This window comes from Crinia signifera, chromosome 2 (assembly GCF_055691185.1).
Source record: "Crinia signifera chromosome 2, ASM5569118v1, whole genome shotgun sequence".
Lineage (NCBI taxonomy): Eukaryota > Metazoa > Chordata > Amphibia > Anura > Myobatrachidae > Crinia > Crinia signifera.
This window is the reverse complement of record NC_139218.1, coordinates 176,819,583-176,837,505: the sequence shown is the minus strand read 5'-3', so window position 1 is coordinate 176,837,505 and position 17,923 is coordinate 176,819,583. Positions and strand designations below refer to the sequence as shown.

The following is a 17,923-nucleotide window of genomic DNA, read 5'->3' as shown; positions in this document are numbered from 1 at the left end:
CACCAAATGTCACGGACCCACCGGTCGCCTGCTCCGATACGTCAATCTGAGCAGCGCCGGCCGTGACTGGGGTTCACTCAGGACACTCGGGTCCTTTCCTTGAGGTACACTGCCACCAGCCAAAACCTGATTTTAGCGCCTGAAACTGCGCAAGGGGCGGCTTGGCTCGCCCCTGACCACACAATACAAGATAACAATGGTAACGTTTTTCAGCCGTTCTCTTCCGAGGCTAATGAGTCTTAAGAACACAGAACCAGGACTGAGAATATGTATTATTTATTCCTAGAAAACTACAGAGCTTTAGAAAACAGTTACAAGATTTTACAGAGATTTTAAAAGTACACACGAGTTTTAAATGCAATTTCAAAAATAAAAAGGGAAAAAAGACAGAACCGTATCCTACAATCCTGAAGTGGGGGGGTCCTCCACAAGAAATCTCTCGTCGCCTACAGCCTGCTTGCTCGACCCCCAGGTAGTGACACTGACTATCCCAAGGTACAGAGGTTTTATCTGGGGGAAGAGGAGGATAGGAGGAGAGAGAGGACTACTTTGTCCATTCTCTTTACCTGCTGCCTCGTGTCCTGCCATGCTCACTTCTTGCCTCAGGTTTCCTTACCTGCACCTCATGTCACCTGTCTGTCTCCCCCTCCCTCCAGATTGTAAGCTCCTTAGAGCAGGGCCCTCCTCCCTCCTGTTCTCACTGCACTCTTCTTGTATTTCAACTACAGCTCTCTTACTCATCTACAATCTATACCTGCATCTATTCTCATTCACTTCCTTATATCTCAGCTGTATTGTGTACTAAGAATTGTGCTTTAATTGTGTTATGACTAGTTCTGTGTACCCTGTACTGTTCTTTTGTGTTCTATATGTACAGTACTGGCTGGTGCAATCACCATGTGGCGCCGCTGATTGGCTGCCTGGGTGCTGCACAGCTCAGTAATGATATGTTCCCCATGTCTGTGACCCTCATTAGAGTACATCTAGTATATATATCAGTACTGTTACTGGCTACCTAGCTGGCTGTGCAATCACCATGTGGCGCCGCTGACTGGGTGCTGCACAGCTCAGTAATTATATGGTCCCCATGTCTGTGCTCCTCATTAGAGTACATCTAGTTTATATATATCAGTACTGTTACTGGCTGTGCAATCACCATGTGGCGCCGCTGAATGGCTGCCTGGGTACTGCACAGCTCGGTAAATATGTTCTCCATGTCCGTGTCCCTTATTAGAATGCGTCTTGTGCATATCTGTATGTGTGATGTACATTTGTACTGCCATTGTTGCCTGTTCCTTGTACTGATAACCCTTTGTATTGCAGTATGTGCATTGTTATTTTTATTGTCTGTAAAGCGCCTTGAGTCCTGTTGGAGAAAGTGCGCTATATAAATAAAACTTACTTACTTACTTACTAATCAGTGTATATACTGTATATAAATTGGGGGGGGCACCAACATTTATCTTGCCTCCGGGCAACTGGATCGACCTTACGCCACTGGTGAACACAGTGTGCTGCCTGGCTCAGTCCGATTGTGTGTGCAGCCGCGCGCTGCTGTGTGAGTGTGTATGGACTGGAGACTAGTGTCCGTGACCGTCCATGCGTACAGTGCAGGCAGCAGCCGCTCAGCGCTCGGAGGCTGAGTCGGCTGTCTCCTGTCTGCGGTGCACTGCGCATGCGTGGCCCCATTGTGAAATGTGCTCCGCACTCCGTACTGTGGCTGCCTCTTGCCCTGCCTAGTGCCTTTTTGCCGTAGCAGGAGGCGGAGCACGACGGGACAGTTGGAGAAGACAAATCCTTAACTGAATTCAGAAAGGCCCCCCCTGGATCCTGGCGGTTGTGTAAGTTTGGGATTATGTAGGGGGGGCCCCAGAAATATCAGTGTACAGGGCCCCAAGATTTCTGTTGCCGGCCCTGCTTGTAGCGTCCGGTCCGGGGGGTGTCCTGTCCGGGGGTGTCCTGTCTGGGGGTTCTGCCTGTGACACCTGTCACCAGGTAGAGGAGGAGGGGTAGAATAAAGTCTCCCTGTATGGTCCGGGCATGTAGCAAAAACCGGACGGTCCGGACCACACGGGGAGGCTGTAATCTCCCCTTCCCCATGTCCCTGATAATAGCTATCACAGGGACCCCCCCGGACAAGACACCCCCCGAACAGGACACCCCCCGGACCGGACCCTATAAGCTCCGGACTGCAGATTTTGATGTCCTGTCCGGCGGTCAGGAGTTTAGTCCGGTCCGGTTTTTACATAGTCCCGGAAAACAGGTACAACACAGGACAGAGGGCTTTCTAGAACGTTCTTCTTTAGAGTTGGTATTATCAAGTTATTTTGCTATCAAATGTATGAGCCAGGGGCGGGCTGGGCCGGGGGGCAGGGTGCCATGTGCCCCCCGGGCCGCTCAAACTAATGTGTGTGGGCCGCCCGTTTGTTTCTGAGGCTGCTGCTGCAGCCGGCTAACCAGTTTCCGAATGGTCTTCGGAAACATGGCCGCCGGCCTCCTGCACTGAGGACGTCTAGTGCAGGAGGCCGCTACAGAGAGTGGCTGTGGACTCTCTGAGGAACTCAGACCTCTGTGGCTGCCAGCAGCTGCTGCGCCTGTATCACACTGCATTACAGGCAGCAGCGTGGACAGCACAGAGGATCCCTCCCTGCTCCTGGTCAGCGTCCCTGTAGGGATCGAAAAGGGGCGGGGCTAACGTCCGGAGGGGGCGGAGCTACACGACTGTGAAGGAGATGATGAGCTGCCAGCCTGAAGTGCCCTGAACCAGGTATGTAAAATGTGAGTGTACTTTAACTGGTGTGGGCATGTGTACAAGCAGCGCAACTTGTGTCGGCAAGTGGTGTGGGCATGTGTACAAGCAGCGCTACTAGTGTCGGCAATTGGTGTGGACATATGTACAGGCAGCGTTACTAGTGTCGACAACTGGTGTGGGCATGTGTACAAGCAGCGCTACTAGTGTCGGCAACTGGTGTGGGCATGTGTACAAGCAGCGCAATTTGTGTCGGCAAGTGGTGTGGGCATGTGTACAAGCAGCGCTACTAGTGTCTTCAATTGGTGTGGACATATGTACAGGCAGCGTTACTAGTGTCGGCAACTGGTGTGGGCATGTGTACAAGCAGCGCTACTAGTGTCGGCAACTGGTGTGGGCATGTGTACAAGCAGCGCTACTAGTGTCGGCAACTGGTGTGGGCATTTGTACAAGCAGCGCTACTAGTGTCGGCAACTGGTGTGGACATATGTACAAGCAGCTTTACTAGTGTCGGCAACTGGTGTGGACATATGTACAGGCAGCGTTACTAGTGTCGGCAACTGGTGCCGACATATGTACAAGCAGCGCTACTAGTGTCAGCAACTGGTGTGGGCATATGTACAAGCAGCGCTACTAGTGTCGGCAACTGGTGTGGGCATATGTATAATCAGCGCTACTAGTGTCGGCAACTGGTGTGGGCATATGTACAGGCAACGCTAGTAGTGTCGGCAATTGGTGTGGACATATGTATAATCAGCGCTACTAGTGTCGGCAACTGGTGTGGACATATGTACAAGCAGCGCTACTAGCGTCAGCAACTGGTGTGGGCATATGTACAGGCAGCTTTACTGGTGTCGGCAACTGATGTGGGCATATGTATAATCAGTGCTACTAGTGTCGGCAACTGGTGTGGACATATGTACAGGCAGCGTTACTAGTGTCGGCAACTGGTGGGGGCATATGTATAGGCAGCACTACTGTTGTTGTGTCTGGTGTCGGTGTGGGTGTTACGTATAAGTAGCACTATTACTGTCAGAAACTGGTGCGGTTGTTATGTATAGGCAACGCTACTATTGTCGGCAACTGGTGTGGGTGTTACGTTTAAGCAGTGCTACTACTGTCAGCAACTGATGTGGACATTATGTACAATATAAGTTGCGCTGCTGCTGTCGGTAACTGTGTGCGATATATATATATATATATATATATATATATATATATATATATATATATATATATATATATATATATATATATACACATACACAGCGCTACTACTGTCGGTAACCCTGGGCCATTATGTAGTCATATGCAGGTGTACTCGGGGCATTGCGTGGAGCATAATGTGTGTCGTAATATCATATGGGCATTATGGTGTGCGGCATATTGTGTAAGGGGCATTACGCTGTGTGGCATAATACATAATGGGCATTACTGTGTGTGGTATAATGTGTTATGGGCATTACTGTGTGTGGTATAATGGGCATTACTGTGTGTGGTATAATGGGCATTACTGTGTGTGGTATAATGGGCATTACTGTGTGTGGTATAATGGGCATTACTGTGTGTGGTATAATGGGCATTACTGTGTGTGGTATAATGTGTTATGGGCATTACGATGTTATTAGTACTTTTATAGGGCCACCCCTCTTCCCCATGAAGTATCGCTCCTACATTTTGCCGCGCGCCTTCGGCGCGCACTCTCCTATTTCAGGTGTGGTTGTGGGGCAAGCACCAATTTCCTTTCTGGCACAGGGTACCAAAGTGGCTAGCAATGCCACTGGTTCTGGCATAACTAGCCAGGGTGAGCAGCCTGTGGTGTCCTATTATTGTTTTTTTTTTTATTAATACATATACGAAAAACCTCCATTTAACGATACGCTGTTACTTATGGGCCGGTGCTCTGGACTTGCCCCCCAGGCTAAAAGTTGCCAGCCAGCCCCTGGTATGAGCGCATAGAAACCAAAACTATGATTAAATGGTTTCTGATGAAGTGGAATTTTGACATTTTGATCATATCTCAGTATACCGTAGTTAACACGAGACTGAAGTAATCTACTATAAATATAAACACTTGTATGCGAGAGAGGGAGAGAGAGCGCTACGTTTATGAAGTATCACGAGCAGCAGTACAAATAGCTTTGGACTCAGTTATGAGATTGTGAGCATGTAAACTTCAGGGACTCAGACTCTCATGACATGTTATGTGTGCAGACATGCGGCATATGTGCAAAATTTTGTATAATCAGCAGCATGTAGTAATAGTAAGTTACCAGCACCCCCAGCTCTCCCAGACTCACGACTGTGTCAGATCATGATCAGATGATGACGTAGCGGCCAGAGAGCGCTTCCCTCCTTACAAATGAACCAATCGCTTCTCATTTTTCAATAGTTTTTTTTTTTCAAAGCTCTTTCTCGCCAATTACTTTGCGACACTTTCCCAACCAGACCAATGAGCGCCGCTCACGCCCTGAACGAGGTTATATAGAGAACCCGCCGGACGGAAGCGGCCAGTTGCTGTGTTGGCGGAGACCCGTTACGCGTCTATAGTCAACTGAGCCGGAGGCCCGCAGCGGTCGGCAGACGTTACCTACGCCCAGCGCTTTGTCTTCGGTTGTATTTTTTGGTGTTTACGTCTTGTGAAGCCACAATCATGGTGAGACGTCAGCGGTTGCACAGCGGGGTGCGGGGCTGGAAAAATATGGCGGCAAAAGTTGTCAGTGTCGGCGGTGATGGCTACTTTTTTGCTATTGGCTCTGCGGGGTTCTGTAGGGCAGAGGCGCGCACACTGCAACGTCTGATTTAGGACCATAAACTTAGCGACTTCCGACGCCGCCGTGTGTCTTGCGGGTAGGGGGCCCGGGGCACGTGTACCGTACGAGCCATGAACCAGCGGCACAGGGCAATGTACTACTGTAGCGAGTGATGACCGGAGGAACCTGCCGCAGTCCCATAGTGCCCGGGGCAGAGTGAGAGGGAGCCGGTCAGGGCGGGGTGCTGCGCTGGGTTCAGGGTGCGGGATAGTCATTTGCATTGTTCCGGTTTCCGCCCTGTAGACGAGATGAGCCGGTTTCGGCTGCTGTGTCCTGCAGGCGGGAACTCGCATTACGCAATGTCTCCGCCTGTCCCGACTGCGACTTTATTCAACAAAGTGAATATGGCGGCCGGCACGTCCCGGCCTCCTGTCACCCCAGATGTGACACAATGAGGGTGGCCCGGGTGCTGCTGCAATGTCATGGTATAGGTGACGGAGTGCGCTGTCCGGCATCTGACACTTGCCATGCATGTATAGGGTCAGTGGTTACACCTGCAGGAATGGCTTTAGGATTGTTGCTTATTTAAGTCCTGTCTATGTGTGTGCGTGTGTGAGAGGAGATGTACATATATGTGTATGTATGTGTGTATATATATATATATATATATATATATATATATATATATATATATATATATATATATATGTGTGTGTAATCTAAAAGCATAGTAATCGGTCCATATCACCTATTTAATAAATACTACATTGAAATGGTCAGGGTTTTCAAGGTTGAATAGGGGTAACAACATATTTCTGACAAATGTTTAATGCGAAACCTCAATGACTTGTGTAAAGGCCCATACACACTGAGTGATTTTGAGCTGAAAGCAGCTCACTTTCTACAATTGAGCTGCTTTCAGCTCAAAAGCCACCCAATGTGTACGGCCCCGGTGATGAGCACTGATGCACACTCCTGCATCATTGCTGGCGCTCAGATGAGTGACTGGGTGGATTGCTTTCCATAACAAATTGCCCAGTGATTTTGACCCCCCTCATTGTCACTGCTGAGCATAAATTGCCAGTGTTTTTGCACCTAAATCCACATTCTTTTTAAACTGCTGAATTATTTAAAAATGTAGATCCACTCGGCACTCTGGATGCAATAGTTGATTCGCCAGGTGCCTTCATATGTAATGAATAGCATTGTATGGCGCAGGGGGCACACTCGTTCTTAGAAGTAATAAGATTGCAATTGCTTCTTATTTCTTCTTAGACACTGGGGGCGATTCTCTTAGACAGAAATGTGGTAAAAAAAAACCTGTTATCAGTGTTTTTACCGCATTTCTGTATGCTCTAACCCCCCTCCGCAGTGGCAGCGCTGCGGAGGGAATCGCTTCTTACCACAGCGCTGTTTGAGGGATCCGTCACGTTCCGTTCAGTGCCGGCGAAGTATCGCAATAGCTGTCCCTTGCGTTAATGACTGCATATGTTGGAGAATATGCGGTCATTAAGAATGCGAAGCCCGGCGATACAGGGCTGCGGATGTTAGAACATCCCGCCCCAAGAGTGCCGACTGCTCCACACACTGATAGATATATATATATATCTATCTATTACAGCCATTTTTTATTTTAAACTCCGAGGCATATGTATTAAGCCCCAGCAAGATATAAACGCAAGTAAGTTGATTGGCTGGTTGTATATCACTAACTGCCATGTTATAGGATGTGATTGGCTGGATGTTTATCACCCTTGTGTTTATCTCTTGTTAAGGCTTAATACATCTGCCCCTCCGATCCTTAATCGGACCATCGTTCCTTTACAGTTTCCCAAGGGCAGCTCCTCTGCAGGTGCTTGGGGTAAAGTTGCCCAGAAATTAGATTTGTGATCTAAAAGCCCCATATACACTGGGCAATAGTGTTCAAAATATTAACAATGTAATACAATATTGTCTAGTGTGTATACCCCCTGTTAACTATGTGCACTCCCACGCATTGTTTACATCCCCCTCCCTCGTCCAAGCATGTCCAGACAAGGGAGCTCATAGTTATCACCGGCCATGCTTAAGCGCAGCTGTTGCTAACCTCAGAGCAGGCATCAGCAAGTGTTTGTGTATGGGCCTTAAAACTTATCTTAAGATTTCCCTTGCACTCCCTGTCAGTCCTGGACAAAATAAACTCAACAAAGATTTATCTTCAGAGTTCAAAAACGTTTGAACCCCTTCGGTAGTATGCTGCGCTGGCTCCCCCAGATGATTTCAGTGCATGTAGATGTGCGGCATCATCGCTCCCGAACACGCCTGAGAGCCCCTATACTTGAGCACTCTTAACGCGTCCTAATACCCAAGCGTTGAACCGCAATCAAACACCCGAATACCTGAGCGCCCGGACTCCAAGGATACTGGAACTTGCCCAAACACAAGTGCACACTAACACGTCCGAGTGCCCAAATTCTAAAATAACAGACAGCGTGGACGCATCCGACTATCCGAGTGCACAAATGCGGTCGAGCACCTGAACTCCAAAATACCCGACTGCACCTGAATACCCAGGTGTTTCAAAGCAACTTGAATTTTTAAGTGCCCGAATGTCACTGAACACCCAAATCTCAGCACTCGAACACCCTAATTCATGAGTGCACACCATTTTAAAAATACGGACACTGCAAATGTGCCCAAATATACAAACACCCGAATGCAGCCGGACATGCCCCAACTCCACCCGAACACATGAAGACTCAAATAAGCGTCCCACAGATCTTTAGCAGCATCTTATGATCTTCCATGCAGCAGGTAAGTTCAAAAGATCCAGCTGCAAATCCGCAGTAGTGCGCATCGGATCGCAGTTGTGAACGATTTGCTGTAATATCGTCCGAAGAATCGATGTAGTGTGTGGGTACCCTTACCATAGGCATATTCCGGTGATTGTTATGCTGGGTACACACCAAAACGATTTGGATTGGATGCAAATCGGATCGTACGATTTGCATACGATCCGATCCCCTCTGTATTCAGATGAATGGATCTTTTACAGATCCTACCTGCAGCAGGTAGGATCGGATCCGGATCCAACCAAACGATTTTGACCAAATCTGCATCCAATCAGTCTGAATTGGATCCAGATTGATGGGATTGTGCCAAAATAGTTTTGGTGTGTACCCAGCATTAATTTGTACAGCCAGCCGGTTTATCTTCCAGCAGCAGCTACCTAGTGGATGTTTCTTACTGGTCACATTAGATGTGGCCATGTCCGATATCCCAGTGTGGCAGGCAAGTGGTTAAGGGGCAAGCTTTGATAAATCTGTACCATAATCTGATTGCAGTTTGTGTGAGTCGAGTAATGGTGTATACAAAACTGCACCCAGAGTGCCAGACTCGAACATTTTACGGAAGTGTGGCATGCAGCCGCATTTTAAGGGGTATAAGTCTTAAGGTCGACAGTCAATAGTGACCACTTTTGGTTGACATGCTTAAAAGGTCGACACCATCAATATGGTAAAGGTTGATATGAGTTTCACATTTCTCATCCTAATATCAGCTGACTGCATCCCCACTTAGAGTACGCAAGTAGCTGTTCATGGCTTATTTGTTTCTCCATGTATGTTTAGTGTTCAGTGGGTTCAGAAAACCAGTTTCTCTCCGTTATTGTGGAAGAAGTCTTAGCCTATCCTACTGGGGTTCCAGTTCTTGGCATAGTTAGAGCTGCCAGTTTGAGGTCTGATGGGTATTGTTACCTGGTGGAAGTACCCTATTACTGTGAATTTATATGCTGTAGATTAGTTGGTTGCCTGCCCTTTGTGTGAATGAAAAGCTTTGTAAAACTGTTTGTTTATAATCTATTTATAATGCTTATTGACTATAATACTTAATTTTCTTTCTTACAGCGTGAGTGTATATCCATCCATGTTGGCCAGGCAGGAATTCAAATTGGAAATGGCTGCTGGGAGCTATACTGCCTGGAGCATGGCATCCAGCCTGATGGACAGATGCCAAGTGACAAGACAATTGGTGGTGGTGATGACTCTTTCAACACTTTCTTCAGTGAGACTGGAGCTGGGAAACATGTCCCTAGAGCAGTGTTTGTGGATCTTGAATCTGCCGTCATAGGTATTTTTATTTTTTGGTTTGTTTTTTAATCCTAGAAACACTTTGCTTTTGATGTTTGAGACTTCAACTTTTTTTTTTTTTTTACCTTGGAATAATATAAACTGTAGGAAATTGTAATAACTTGGACCTGAGCAGTAAATTGTATTTAATTAGGTATATGATGGAGACCCCCAGTGGGTTTTTCTTTTCTTGATGTCTGGATTCAGCTTAGATCTGTGACTCCTGAAGTACCACCCCTGATTGTGCCAGTGAATAATAGAACAGCCCAATTAATGGGTGAGACCAGTGTTAACTACCAATGGTCATTCCTAATGATCCCACCAAGATGTGGGCAGGCCACTAGCCTCACCGATAAAGGTGTGCCTAGTCACCAGCACCACTAGTAAAGGCGTGCCCAACAGCCAGTGTCAACTGATGGGGGCGTGCCTGTGACATAACAAATTACGGAAATGTTGGGCTTCCCCAGGCGCTCTGTTTTAATATGAATAGTTGCCATGCGCACAGCATCTATTCATGTGGTGGTGACGGCATGGGCTGGCTGTTTTGGCAGTGTGCTTTTTGCACTTTAATAACTGTGACGGGTGCAGTGTTCAGCCGACACTAGTAATTATTTACAGCACTAAGTAAATTTGCAAAGTAGCATTTTTGCAGAATGGTACTCAAGTCCAGGCTTTTTCCTAAAAATCAATTATTTTACGATCTGGGATATTGTACTGATTTTTAAGCCTTTGGCATGTAAGCTGTGCTCCTGAAGTGCAGTAAACAAAGGCTTAAAATCTGGTGGGTAGTACCTCTACTGGTTGGTTTGATAAGGTGTTGAATTTGAATTCAAAGAAATGTCAAGACTTCAAAGTTAGTACTTGGGTCCTCCCATAATAATCCTCGTTAATGGACTGGAAGAGACATTTAAACTCTGGTAACCCCTTGAGTGGTGGGTTTTGCTGGGGCAGGATAAACCTACCAGGGTAGGTTTGTCCTGCCCCAGGAAAACTCAATACAGGACGTTGGAAGCCCCCCCCCCCCCCCCCTTTACCTCCACTCTGACTGAGCTTCCCTGCTGTCCCAGCCGCCCGTCAGTCAGCAGTGACTGCAGCAGGCTGGGATGTTTGGGGCACCTGAGTGCACCCGAGCCTCGCCTAACATACCAGAGCCTGCTGCCGACGTCACTGCTGTGGCGGCTGGGTCAGGGGATCTCCGGCGTAAGATCGCTGGAGCAAAGGTGATGGGGGGGGGGGGTGACGGGGGGGCTGTAGAGGTGGTGCGCCAGTGGTGCACACCTGGACACCACTGGCGCGCACCTATTCTATGTTAGTAGTATGCCCGGAAATTTTCCGGGCATACCACCCAAGGGGTTAATGGGTGCATTTTCTAGTTCTAAAGTTTGCTTTAGGACATTGGTGTGTTTATGGAATGTTTCAACTTGAACTAACCAGTCATCTTGCAGATGAGGTTCGAAGTGGGACATATCGTCAACTCTTCCACCCTGAGCAACTAATAACTGGCAAGGAGGATGCTGCTAACAACTATGCTCGTGGCCACTACACAGTGGGGAAGGAAATCATAGACTTAGTATTAGAAAGAGTGAGAAAGCTGGTGAGTATTGGTGAAGCTGTCTTTAGTGTGAGGGTGGCCAAATAAATATACATATATTTTTTATTTTTTGCTTGGATGTCCTAGCATGAAATTTCAAGAATTTCTTGAGCTAGCATTTGTCTATACATTGAACTCTTGGGGAGCAGAAGCTGCTTGTCATATTTGCTCTGTTTTGTGAATAAGACTTAATAGTCAAGTGTATGTTATGTATAATATGACTTGTGGCCACATACATCTATCCTCCATGCGGTTCATCTGCCATTTGTGCAAGTAAAAATGTTTACTTTTCTCATGCAATAAAAAATGAAAGCTACCAGTCATCAAGTGCAGAAACAGGACTGTTCAGGATGGGGGTACACAGCAATTGTTATCAATTGACCATGCCTCTTAAATTTAAACAAGTGGTCAGGAAACAGCTGTTAATACGAACTGCTTAATTTTTGTAAACAAAAGTTTAAAATAGAACTGGAACATTAATTTATACCCCTTTTATACAGACAAGCAGGGACGCACCTGGGATTTTAGACCCTGACCCCTTTTACATCTGCCTCTGTCATAATGCAATGGAGTGATGTAACCTGGGACAGGTGCTGGGAGATGAGAGGACCTCCCAGCGCTGGTTTTTCTATTGCAGTGTATGTCAGCTGGGTTGAACCAGTGTTCAACCCGCTTGCTACCTGGGTAGAAATTCTGGGTCTCATGACCTGGCCCATTTCAAATGGGTTTGTTTGCACCACCTGCTAACCTGGGTTTTTGCACATGCCTGTGCAAAAACCCAGGATATTTAGGCTGCTATAAAAGGGGTATAAATGTTTTAGATTTACGGACAATGTAGAACTGCAGTTTACATGTGTTTAATTTGATATGCATAAGCTTATATAAGTAAGCAAGCTTGCTTTGCTGCTTTCTTTACAAATAGCAAAGGGAAAAAAACACAATAGTTTAATATTGTTTCATCACTATACAATGCTGTAGTATTGTTACCTCATATCAATGCTATAGTTTTTCCATTGTATTTCTAACAATAAAGCTAGTTTAAAAGCCTGTCAAAATGACTGCTTCTGCGATGTACTCACTTTGAGCTGTGACAGTTTTTACCACACACTCTTCATCCCAATCTGTATCTGCTCCTACCTCCAAACTGTCTTTACAGCTCCCTCTCCTTATACAGCAAGTTTGGAACAGATCAGTGTCCCTGCAAAAATTGCTTTCGCTTTGAGTAATGTATTCAGTGGTGGTAGAGGTGAGGAGTAATTAGCATTTTATATATAGATGTGTACATCAAGATTTTGGCCAAAAGGGTAGAATTTACTTCTGCCAAAACTGGTCTGCCTTCAGTTAAGCCCCAGACACTAGTGTATTTAAAGATGTCAATCAAAGGGGCCCTTCTATATCATATCTTTTAAAATATTGTTTAGTGTGTACACTCCATCTCAATAACGATGCACACTCCTAGGCTTTAACTACTCCAGTTGTGTGGGTCATTGGCTATGTAACTAACGACCCGCATGTTCAGCAGGTCCCGCTGACGTCCCTGAACAATATTGCATGTACACTCAATTTGACCTGTGGAATACAGTCTCGTGTGTGGCACTTCATTTTACTTTCATGGTTATGGGGCATACTTATGAACTTGTTCTTAAAAGGTTGGAAATTCCTTAAATTTGAAAATGATGGCACTTTTTGGATAGTTTCAAGTTTCCTTCTGTGAAAGCAGAATTATATATTTATATTGGGATATGTTTTCATAATGTATGATCTGCAGTCATGCTAATCTGTCTTCTATTTTTTCTCCAGGCTGATCAATGCACAGGTCTCCAGGGCTTCCTCATCTTTCACAGCTTTGGTGGTGGTACTGGCTCTGGATTCACTTCCCTACTCATGGAAAGACTTTCTGTAGACTATGGCAAAAAGTCCAAACTGGAGTTTGCCATCTACCCAGCTCCACAGGTTTCAACAGCGGTTGTTGAGCCCTACAACTCTATTCTGACAACTCATACAACACTGGAGCACTCAGATTGTGCCTTTATGGTGGATAACGAAGCAATTTATGACATATGTAGGAGAAACCTAGATATTGAGCGCCCAACATACACCAACCTGAATCGTTTGATTGGTCAAATAGTGTCTTCTATCACAGCCTCTCTGCGCTTTGATGGAGCACTCAATGTGGATTTGACAGAATTCCAAACCAACTTGGTGCCATATCCACGTATACACTTCCCTTTGGTTACCTACTCGCCTATTATTTCTGCTGAGAAGGCCTACCATGAGCAGCTGTCCGTTTCAGAAATAACCAATGCCTGCTTTGAACCATCAAATCAGATGGTGAAATGTGACCCAAGGCATGGGAAATACATGGCATGTTGCATGCTGTATCGTGGAGATGTAGTACCCAAAGATGTGAATGCTGCAATTGCTGCTATTAAGACAAAGCGCTCTATACAGTTTGTGGATTGGTGCCCAACAGGCTTTAAGGTGAGCCTTCCAATTTTACTATGATCAGTTTAGAGTGGTACTCTTATTAGAAGTCCCAGTTCTAATGCTGCCCATATACGCCCTGATACGGGCGTGCGTTCCGTGCTTAACAAGCACGGATCACATTGCATTGCCTGTGCATGCGTTGTGCATGCAATGTGATGAAAACTAAGTACAAAAAGTATGTGCAAGCACATACTTTTTGTACTGTGCGATGAGGTGCCGTGGGAGCGCGCACCTCAAAACACAGAACGCACAGCCCGCATCGCAGCGTGTATGGGCTGCTTAAGGGATTTCATGGTCACGTATTCTACTATTATGCAATGGTATCTGCAAATGCTTGGCTTGATTATCTACTGAGTAATTATTTGCTGTCAATTTCTCGTGATCTCGAGTCCTGCTGGAGAAAAGCACTATGTAAAGTAAATAGGCTGTGAGCCATTGCTGGGCAAATGAAGCAGAGCATTGACAAGTCATACTTTTGCAATTAAAAAAAAACAACCTTCAAATGGGTATTGGTGACACATCAATTGTATTCTATGTCTGTGTGAACAGGTTTTCAATGGGTGTTGCCATTTAAATTTAGAGAAATGGAAGTTTAGTCATAAGGAGGAAAACTGTTCCTCTCTTACTGCAATGTTTGATTTTAACCCTTTGATTGTCAAGTGAATTTGTCAAAATGGGTGTAAAATTGTCAAGCAAACATTTTTTATTCATCGTAATGACCTATGTTTACCTTCTATAGGATTTTTTTTTTTTTTTTTTACAAAACATTTCATATTTTAAATTCTATAACAAATGTGAGCAACGCTCGTGTTTTTCAGCAGATATCTTAAACTTCTCACAGATGTTGGCACCCAAAGGGTTAAGGAAACAACTTTGTCCTTTAGAATGTCCAGCACTCATCTTTGGGTTAGGAGGGAGCTCCAAAATGTTTATTTGCAATAATGGTCCAACTTGCGTAATTAGTCTTTATTAATAAGCAGTAAAAGCATATTCTCTCAGCAGCTGCTCAAGTTTTTCAAACAGGGCATATTTTGTGGCTGTCTGGAAATAGGTGACCTAATTGCTAATCCATTAAAATGGATGCTTATTTGTGCAAGATTCAAGAAATCCACCAAACCTAACCATTTGGTACTTGAGGACTGGAATTGTGATCCCCATATCTACCATTAACCACTGTTTTATATATTTCTCTTCTTGTTCTAGGTTGGTATTAATTATCAGCCACCCACTGCTGTCCCAGGTGGTGATCTGGCCAAAGTACAAAGGGCAGTATGCATGCTCAGTAATACAACTGCCATAGCTGAAGCTTGGGCACGTTTGGATCACAAGTTTGACTTGATGTATGCAAAGCGTGCTTTTGTGCATTGGTACGTCGGTGAAGGCATGGAGGAGGGAGAGTTCTCTGAAGCACGTGAGGATTTGGCTGCCCTGGAGAAGGATTATGAGGAGGTCGGTACAGACTCCGTCGAAGGGGAGGATGAAGGAGAAGAATATTAGTGCTGGTCATAAGAGAAAGAAGTGCCTTTTTTAATTGGCCATATTAACAAATTCAGTCATGGCTGCTTGAAATAAAGCTTTTACTCTGTTCAGTTTTATTCATTTATGTTTATTGACCACATCTGTCTTACAGTGTTTGAAAGATAAATTTGGGCTTCACTACTGAAACAAAAAGCATAGCTTATTCAAAGAACCTATTACACCTTTTTGTTATGGGGTCTACACACAGAAAGCGATTTGAGGCCATTTTTAGCCATCTAAATAGATTGCTTAGGAAATGCCCCTATATTGCTCCATGTGTAGGGGCCATAATGATGTGTGCGTCACTATCACCTGGCAATTAATATCCAGCATGCTGGATAAATCTAGATAATCGACAGAAAGAAAAGTTGTTGTTTTTTCCCCCTTCCACGAAATTGACGTCAGACCATATAAAAGAAGCAAAATATAGTATAGAGTATAGTATATCTCGACTCAAGAACAGACACAAATGTTCATCTCTATGGAGTAGATGCATTCTAAGGGTGGCATACCATACTCACACCAAAGTGGAGTTAATTTTACATATAAAGGTATCTAGGATGTGGATCCAAAATCAAATATAATGGCATACTGTACTCACAACTGCGGGGAAATATCCTCATATAAAGGTATTTTTTCCAGTAGAATATCTGTATTTACAACTGTAGTGCCCAATGATAAAATTATGAAATAAGGGGTGTATCCAACGCATTCATGAAATAAGGGGTGTATCCAACGCACTCAGGCAATATGGGAGTGCCTCCCATAGCAAATTTTTATTGCGGGTTTCAATAAACCATAAAAAGTCAGGAAGGCAAATAGGCCTGAAGTAATATGAGATGAGGCTTCACTGTATGAACGGGATGCAGTCAAAATCCCGACATAGAATGTACAAGTTAAACAGTCTACATGCCTTTCGGTCGACAGGTGCGAGGTCCACATGGGTTTTTTCACTGATTTTTGAACCGACAGGCGGTATTTCATGCCCTACCATCTACTACGGCGTGGCGGGAGAATAAAATAGTTGCCAAGCGCAGCGAGGCACCGTGCCCGAAGCATTGTGAGCGAAGCGAGGGGCTGCGGTTCATTTGCAATTGTGTCCATGTTGACTGTGTCGACATTTGGGTCAAAAAAACTGAAAAAACCCATGTCGACCTTGCACCTGTCGACCGAAAGGCGTGTAGACTGTTTCACCTGTACATTCTATATGTCAGGATTTTGACCCTGTCGGGATTTCATACCGAATCCGTATGAACTGCTCCCACCTCAAATTGTAAAACTGCTGCTAGCTCCTCATCAGAGAATATTGTCCCTGACAGATCACTTAGTGACACAGTGCTGAGTGTTCCAAAAACACTCAGCAAATCTCCCCATGTGGAAACACAAGTGTGAGTGGACCAAGGTCTGCGCAAAAATGAGGCAGCTGGAATGTGCACTCTTTAGGGGTATTCTTCCTCACCCCAGATAGATAAGTACAAGAAGAAATGGACAGAGTGCCCTTCACCAGCGCTTCAATAACAATAAAAATATATACTTCCCCTTTTTCCCTTTTTCTTAATATTCGAGGGGGGGGGGGGCAGGCTATCCTCAATAATCAGAGATGGTTAAATCCATATGTGGAAAAAGAACATAATCATAGTGTAATACAGTTTAATGATACATATGATATAGATACATAAAATATCTTTTAAAAACAGGCAAAAAAGGGGATTTTTTCCACATATACTTTCAAAGGCAAAACAATCTGGGCACACAAAACATAAAGTGTCTCTGGAGGTGGAAATAGATAGCCAGAAAACTTTTACCAGAGATGTTGGAACTGAGTCGCAAGAAACAGTTCAAATAGGGATTGTTTGTCAGAGTAGCAGCCCGGGCAGCTTGTATCTGGAAGCAATCCTGGTAATGTGACCGGCAAATCGTCTCCTCCACCAGGGGCACGCCAACGCGTTTCAACCAGCGAGCTGGTCTTTTTCAAGGCTCCTGTATGATCTGTGTGCTGTTCGGGTCCGGCATAAGTACGCTGTGTCCTCCATACTTCCGCTCTAAACCGGAAGTTTTCGATCGCCATGGTTACTGTGTTACGGGGAAATGTACTCCCCGCAGCGTCCGTCTCAAATGGGCAGTTGTTCTATAGTTCCATAGGCTGACGGCAGCGCTGCAGGTCCCGGCTGGCCCACCGGTAACCTTAGGCGCTTGCACTTCCTACTTCCGCCCTTATTATGCTTCAAGTCCATCTATGGGCTTCCGCCCTTAGTGTCCGTTTTTAATCTTAAGATTATAAAGAGAGAAAATGACGATAAGTGATTTTAGCAGCAAATACAAAATCAAGTAGCAGCAAATACGTGTATGGACCTTATAAAATACATACAAAAGTAGAAAAATATCAAAATACATAAAAAGGGGGCGAGGCAGGCATAAAAGCAGAGGGGGACATTAAAAATTTCATAAAAACCATTTAAGCTCGAAATCGGCATTGAGGCCGTTGGGTTTTAATGTATTAAAATCATAGATAAGCCTCATCTCTGTTTTGGCTAATTGGGTATCTATGTCCCTTCTCCTTCTATCACCTTCTACTAATTTAAATCCCAGGAAGCTTTTTATATGGGCAGGGGAACAATTATGCTGTATTTTAAAATGTTGAGAGAGAGAATGGGTATCTAAGCCCTTTTTAATATTTCTTATGTGCTCTCCTAACCTGATCTTTAGGGGCCTCGATGTA

The 17,923-nt window shown here is 45.1% G+C and overlaps 1 protein-coding gene across 1 annotated transcript; it reads left to right on the top strand.

The window, feature by feature from the left end:
- Nucleotides 1-5,233: 5,233 nt before the first annotated feature.
- Nucleotides 5,234-15,281, top strand: LOC146060233 (tubulin alpha-1 chain-like). The gene is made up of 5 exons (XM_083173226.1): nt 5,234-5,405; nt 9,387-9,609; nt 11,054-11,202; nt 13,000-13,680; nt 14,890-15,281. Exons 1-5 carry the CDS (start codon nt 5,403-5,405, stop codon nt 15,181-15,183), a joined length of 1,350 nt encoding a protein of 449 aa, XP_083029352.1. The 5' UTR covers nt 5,234-5,402; the 3' UTR covers nt 15,184-15,281.
- The last annotated feature ends 2,642 nt before the right edge of the window (nt 15,282-17,923 follow it).